This window comes from Nannobrachium achirus (assembly GCF_963921795.1).
Source record: "Nannobrachium achirus genome assembly, chromosome: 8".
NCBI lineage: Eukaryota > Metazoa > Chordata > Actinopteri > Myctophiformes > Myctophidae > Nannobrachium > Nannobrachium achirus.
In genome coordinates this window covers 58,272,206-58,279,853 of record NC_137817.1, presented here as the reverse complement: position 1 = coordinate 58,279,853, position 7,648 = coordinate 58,272,206, and the positions used below count along the sequence as shown (strand labels likewise).

Genomic DNA, 7,648 nt, shown 5'->3' with positions numbered 1-7,648 from the left:
ATCTCACAGGCAAATATTGTACTTTTTTATTCCACCACACTTATTTGCCAAACATAAGTGTTGTTAGTCAGTGCTACACAAGTATCTCACCGCCATGTCAAATACAGCGATAATACTCAATACTACCAACACAACCCAACAGTGCCGAGCCAACAAAAGTATTGCTATACACTGTATACTGTAGTGTTTGTTCAGTAACAGTGTTAAATAGCTCTATATTGTGACAGTAATCATTGCTATAGAGTGTTTGTTCAGTAACAGTGTTAAATAGCTCTATATTGTGATAGTAATCATTGCTATAGAGTGTTTGTTCAGTAACAGTGTTAAATAGCTCTATCTTGTGATAGTAATCATTGCTATAGAGTGTTTGTTCAGTAACAGTGTTAAATAACTTGTAATAGTAATCATTGCTATAGAGTGTTTGTTCAGTAACAGTGTTAAATAACAATAATAAGACAGGCCTCTCCCTGTCTCTCCAGCTCTTTAATAAACACAAGATATTTTCCGGCGAGCTGTCATTCAGGAAAGTAAAACCCAATTATTAGCTTCATCACTTCATATTTCCCTTTAGTTTATATCCTGTATCCTGTATGAGTTCTCTATCCTTTATTATTATTATTTTTTTAAGATTAGTTTTTGGGGCTTTTATGCCTGTATTGATAGGACAGTAGACTGACAGGAAATGGGGTGAGAGATGGGGAACGACATGCGACAAACGTCGTCCGGATCGGGAATCGAACCGGTATGTGGTATGTGCCCGGACCAGTGGGCCAGCAGGCACCGCAAGTACTCTATCCTGATTGGACATCATATGACTCATGCTGAAGAATTCATTTTTCCTCCTCTCGTGTGGCGAGGAGGTGAAAGAGAGATGTGTGGTGGAGGAAGGCAGATTAATAACGTGGTGATACAGGGGGAAACAGATAGTTCTGCTTAGCACAGAGAGACACCCTGTACTTCGCTATGTCACAGTGATCTGACGCAGGCCTGATCCAATCTGCTGGAAGCATACGGGGAAAGGAAAGTGTTCCGGTGAGTCAGTGAATGAGTTATCTCGCACAGTGCCTTATACGCCTTATTCTTATAAACTTCTCAGGGCTTTTTGTACCATTTTGAAGAAAATATTTTAAAACTAGTCTAAAATTGTGCCGGGGGGGGGGGGGGGGGGGGGGGGGGGGAGGGGGGGGAGGACAACGGACTGACCTCATGCTTCCTTCCATGCATGAGGAGTCCATGTTGCTTCTTTCACCTGACAGTGGAGATTTCCCCGGTTTGGACGTAGCGCGTGGAAGGAACACGTTATTCCAACCAGTTCCTTTCCCCTCCATCAGGCGCCCCGGCTGGCCAGGCTGAGGCATTATTGAGACCAGGATTACTGCATGTTTTTACTGCATGAGACACGGGGAGAACATGCAAACTCCACACAGAAAGGCCCTATCGCCGACCCCACCTAGGGTGTGGGCGCTGATGACGCGGAGGGAGGAACACGCCGCCAGCGCCCACAGCGCTGGCATATAGTTTCATTGTTTGACAGCACAATCATCATAGTGTATTTTGGATTCAAGTCAATTTGTGTTTTCAGATATTTAACCACTTGCGCTGTCATTACCTAAAAACTTGACCTTTCACTCTGTACTTAGTCTGCTCTTTTTCCTCTCTACACCAACCTCTTCTGCGAGGCGTTGTGAGCTTGTAGATCTGCTATTTTCGACTAAAGTTCTCAGGAAAAAAAATTCTATCACCCAAAGATTTGGAGGACCCCCTGTAGTAACCCCCTGTTGAAGACCCCTGATCTAAGGTATTGAATGTAGTCTCAGAAGTGATGTTGGAGTGCCCGTTGGGCAGATCATTATGCCCAATTGCCCATATATGGTGTTCCATGTTGGAGTGCCCTTCGGCCAGATCTTTATGCCCATACATGATGTTCCGTGTCTTAGGCCAGTCTGTGATGTCAGTACTGTGACGTCAGAGTAGCATGAAGATAGGCGGTTATCATGGCGGCGAACCTGTGTAGTATCAGTCATGTCACAGCATGCAGATGGTCAGATGGACCAACGGACAGACATTCCAGACTGATACCGTGGAGGAGCGTGTGAGTGAATCCACGTTATCAGTCTGGCTAATGCCAGGCTAAAGGCAGCCGCGCAATATGACGGCCCAGAGTGTGCCAGGCTTCCACACTGACACGTCACCTAATGAACAGCACTGACCTGGCGGCACCATGCCATCTTCTGAACAAGCTTTCTGCACACCTGAACAACCTGTTTGCACCAGACTGTTGGCATGAGTCTACTGTACTCTACCAGACTGTCACATACCTGGCATTGAGTCTAGAGCAATGATGTAAAGTAACTAAGTAGATTTACTTAAGTGCTTTACTTGAGTATTTCCAATTTCCAATACTTTTATTTCTACTCCACTACATCTCTGTTCCAAATAGTGTACTTTACTCCATTACATTTTATTCATATCTTTGCAGATATGAATTATAATATTATAAAACATACATAAACCACTTTAGCCCTATTTTATACCATGGCTATTTGAAAATACATATATTATACATATATATTTTCAAACATTTCGTAATTTTACTTTTGGTACTTCAAGTACATTTTGATGCCAATACTTTCATACTTTTACTCAAGTCTGTTTTGAATTCTGTACTTTTACATGAAATGCAGTATTTCTACATTTCTATATTGATATCATTGATATTGAGTACTTTTTACACCACTGGTCTAGAAGAGCTCCCACAGTGGCTGGGCAGTGGGCAGTTTGTACATTATGAATAATAAGCATTGATTCACAACTGTGTGTGTGTGTGTGTGTGTGTGTGTGTGTGTGTGTGTGTGTGTGTGTGTGTGTGTGTGTGTGTGTGTGTGTGTGTACCTTCATGCTAGGGGGGGCGGTGCGGGGGGGTGACGGAGGACATTCTCCCAGGGGAACATTGGAGATGGTCAGCAGCTCCTGTTTCCTGTGAACACATGGCAACACACAGAGGAGATTAGTCTCGCGTAGCCAGACAACTATTCCACAATCTCCGAATGCTATAGAGTCTGGAACTAGAGCTCCCGAACGACGAGTATCGGAAGTAGCCACTGCTGCACTGAACTGTAGTCCATTGGAAACATAACAGAAACACACTAGCACAGACAGAGTCATTCGAGCGGATATTCTTGTTATGGGTGTATAGTTTAAGAAAACATTTGAAAGCATCATGGAAGTAACACCAATAACACCAGAGAAAGAGGGAATAACGCCCCCAAAAATGTTGAAAGAAGACATAACGCTTCCAGTAGGACTTGTTATCACTACTGCACCAAGGGAGCGGGTGCGTCACACCCGCTTTATCTCGCACTCATCGTTAGAACTTCCGTCCCCCAGACTGTATGCCAGGAGCATTTGCAAATCTCGGAGGCAACAGTCTGGCCATGCGAGACTAAGAAGAGATGGTTTATTACTTCCCGTTTTCCTGTGTTAACACAGGCGGTTACTGTAAAAGGTTCACGCCTCCCGCGGCTCGGGAGCTTTTGGCTGGTGGAGACGACAGAGACGCACCATCACATGTGTACTTGAGCCACGTGAGACACCGCCGAGCAAGCTAAACAAGCGAGTCGCGGCGTCGAACGGTGCGAAGTCCGCTTGAGTTTGACGACTTTCGGCACCTCCGCGCGGTCCGAATAGTGTGTAGCCAAAAGCTCCCAAGCCGCCAGGGGAGTGAAACCTTTTACAATAACCCGCGCCTTGAATTCACTTCTCGCTGAGAACACGGAGGGAAATTGGTTTGTAACTTCCTGATTCCTGTAAACACATGAAAATACAGAAGAGTTGGTTCATTGGTTTATTTCTAACCATGTTTGGATCCAAACTACACAGTAGTTCTATAGTCTGTGGAGCCACTCTGTTGAATCTCACATTGTTCAAGTGCCTTCGGTCAGTCAGTCAGTCAGTCAGTCAGTCAGTCAGTCAGTCAGTCAGTCAGTCAGTATGTACATACATACAGTCTGTATGTACAGTATGAAAACATGACCAACGACAAATAATTTTCCATACCCACTGGGAGAAATACAACAATGTGCGAACACAGCAGCACGATTTGTGAAATGTTGTCATAAAAGAAGAACAACCACCCTATTAAAGGACTACAAACCATTGAGTGACCTCTAGACCTACTGCACATAATAACACAGCTGCTACCTTTAAGACCTTTAAATATGAGTTGTTGTTGTTTTTTGTTTTTTCTTAAAATCGTTCTGAGAAAAAAGTTGTTAGGGTCCAAGGTGGAGGGGCCTTCATTATTTTATACTTTAGCTATTGAAAAATAGCAGATATACAAGCTCACAGTGCCGCACTGCAAGCTTGTAGATCTGCAATTTTTTTTTAAGTCGTGAAAATGTGTGAAATCTTTGAATATGTATTTTTCAAGCGAACTCAAATTTTGCTTCTGAGGGGTCCTGGAACAACATGTTTTGGAGATGGGGGTCCGTGGCCAAATATATGTAACGGGGTCCTTTCATATGAAAAGGTTTGAGCACCACTGACATAGAAAAAACTTTTTCACAGCACGGCACTGCGCTGTGAGCTTGTAGATCTGCTATTTTTTCAATAGTTAAAGCAAAAAATAATGTGTTCCCAGTCTAAAAGCCTCTTAACAGGTGTGGGCCCGCCGGCGGGCCCGCCGGCCGTATTTGACAAACAATCACGTTTAGACAAGCCTCTGTGTTACTTGCATTGCCAAGCTGTATACCATTTTAAAGCTAAGATTCTTGTGATTCCGAATCCGCAAACCATTTGATTATAGCACCGAAACTCACGCTGCAAACATAAACAAACAGACAAATATTCATAAATCTGCTGCTACTCACGTTTAGAGTTGGATTGTACTCCAACAACATCATATATTTCCACAACAATGATGTTCTTGTGTAGAGGAAGGGTAAACATGATAAAATCCATTGATTGCATAAAGTCCAAACCACATTTTCTGCCAAGAAACCTCTGTACAACTATAGTCACGGATACAAGCGTGATGTCAGAGTATGACAATCTTTCACGTGTTTTTGCTTCTAACTCCAGTTCAGGTTTTCAGTATTACAACTGAATACTATTAAAATAGCCTCCAAGCTCCACACAATGATTGACACCTTCATTTCACCCAATTGGAGCTTCTAGTCCTGTCTCAGTCGTCTCCCAATCCCCCAATAGCAACCAATAGTATGTTCTCAGAGGAGGTCCATGACTCCGTTTCATGGCCCATATATTCAGCCAATGGCAGCAGGTTGTTATGATGACTGGCACTTCTTATAGCCAATGAAATTCTCCACAAAATGTGTCTACTTTATTTTGGCTGAAGTGAACTACAATACCCAAAAGCCCCTGCGTAACAGCACCACTGGACGTCCGTAAATACTCAGCAGCGCGCCGAATGTCAGACCAAGAGTGTTAGGGCTGTCAGTAAAATAAATAAATAAAATAATAATAATAATAAATAAATAAAAATAATAAAAATTTAAACAAAAAATAATCCAGTCTATTAGCCCTTTTTTGACCTTTTTATATGATACATGCAAATGTCTCCAAATGAAAACGCATAAACATACACTTAGTAAAACATGTGTAAAATATTCATATTCTGTAGTTTTATCATGTCCTTTGAAATTGGGCTAGGTAAGGCTTCAAAATGTGTCCACATTGTGTTTTTCAGCTCCTAACATAACAGTGTTGTGCAGGCATCTATTTACTGAAAATATTTAGGCGAGGATTAAAAACCTGCTATTCCAGTAAGTTAAAACTTGCATTACTCAATGTCAGTTGCACACAGAGTGATTATTTATTTCTGGGTAAAACTTCAAAATGTTTCCTTCAAAATGAGACCATGCCCAATGCATTACTCCAAATGGTTTAAAAACAACAATCAATTTACTTTGGGTACGTTGTGTATAGGCGTTTTTTGCAAATTATACAGGATTGTTAACTCACTTACTGCCAATTTAAAATGCCCCTCGAGTGGCACTAGTGCCAGAAGCCTCCATAGACTCCCATGTAATTTATAGTGCACAGATCATGCACGCCCATGCACAGATCATGCACCATGTTTGTGCAGGCTGTTCACAGCTTTCAAAAAAAAAAAAAGATTGGAAATCCGTTCAGGCATTCATGATTTATCAGCCATAATGTTTTCTTCAGATGTAAACAAAAATGGCTGCCATGTTTGAAAGATGGGGTTGTATGGGGGGTGGAACATGCAAAATCGCGATTGAAATCATGTTTACTAGATTTAATTGGGTCCAAAAAAAAAAAAGTAAGTAAAAGTCGCCCAAAGTCGCCCAAAGTCGCTTGGCAGGGAACTCCATAGTGAGAAAGTTGCTCTAAAAGTCGCCTGGCACTGTATGAGTTTGCTAAATGGGTTAAACCACCTCTCACAGTGAATCCTTGTACGCAGGCCCAGAATTTGGTGTGACACCCTGGTCATACATGCTGTGCAACTGAACTAGGGAGGCAGTGAAAATGATCCAGGAGCATAAAGCAGATGTCCTGCCTCCTCCTTTCCACTTCACTTCCATCTGTGCAGTCGCGTTACGCGTACATGTGTCCTAGACCAGTGGTTTTCAACCCTTTCATATCAAGGTCCATTATTTATTCAGCATTTGAGCCATAGATGGCCATTTGATGAGATTTAGCCTCTCAGACCCAAAACGTAGAATATTTTGTAATCGTTGGATATAGGGGTGTAATGATATAATAACTGTATCGAAAAAAGATCGTACCGTTTTGGCTTATCGAATCGTTTTAAAAAGCAGTAATCGGTATCGAATCGTTTTGCGATGCAAATAATTGATTGTATGGAAACTAATTGTATTTAGCAATTTTAAGAGGGGAAATGAAAAAGAGGGGTCTAATTACCTTTCCATTCCATATAGCTACTCTTGGTCTACTGATAAATGGTGTGTAAATCTCTGCTTTCATGTCAAGGTGGGTTTGTCCATATGTTTGAAAATATAATGTCCATTTATTTGCTAGATAATCACAGCGTTTACTTCCATAATAGATTTTTTTACACCTTTTACACAGATTTAATTTATTTGCTAAATATTTACTATATCGATTTTAAATCATTGAATCGTATCGTAGCACCTATGAATGACCTAATATCGTCCATGTATCGTATTGTCAACCATGTGTCGTGATGCGTATCGTATCGTTGTTCAAATGTATCGTTACACCCCTAGTTGGATAAGATCTTATCCACAATTCGATCCATGCTTTATTGATGTGGTACCAATAAAAGAGATAACGGGCAAACGTTGACCAAACTAATTGTGTAAACTTCTTGTAAATTAAGTAAGGCAGATGTTTAACAGGAACTCTTCAGAGCGTAAACGGGTCCATTTGGTTTCATTTTACACTCTCAGGAGTTACTGTATCTATATGGGTTCATTTGTTACCAACTCTCCATCATTTAGCCGTCCCAGACTGTTTCTATCGTAACCTGCCTCAAAATAACACAAGTGTTGTGGTTTCCAGATGGACTCTAGTGCGTGCGTGCGTGCGTGCGTGTGTGTGTGTGTGTGTGTGTGTGTGTGTGGCTGTGTGCGTGCGTGCGTGTGTGTGTGTGCGTGAGTGCGTGCGGTTTCACGAGGAGTCT

At 41.9% G+C, this 7,648-nt stretch overlaps 1 protein-coding gene across 1 annotated transcript in view; it reads right to left on the bottom strand.

Annotated features, from left to right (window-relative positions):
• Window positions 1–7,648, bottom strand: part of rap1gap2a (RAP1 GTPase activating protein 2a) — a gene marked incomplete at both ends in the record, with an annotated part of 111,795 nt that overhangs the window by 65,300 nt on the left and 38,847 nt on the right. Inside the window, 1 exon segment of the mRNA XM_080732045.1 lies at window positions 2,893–2,977. Coding sequence (XP_080588171.1) covers window positions 2,893–2,977 — 85 coding nt within the window.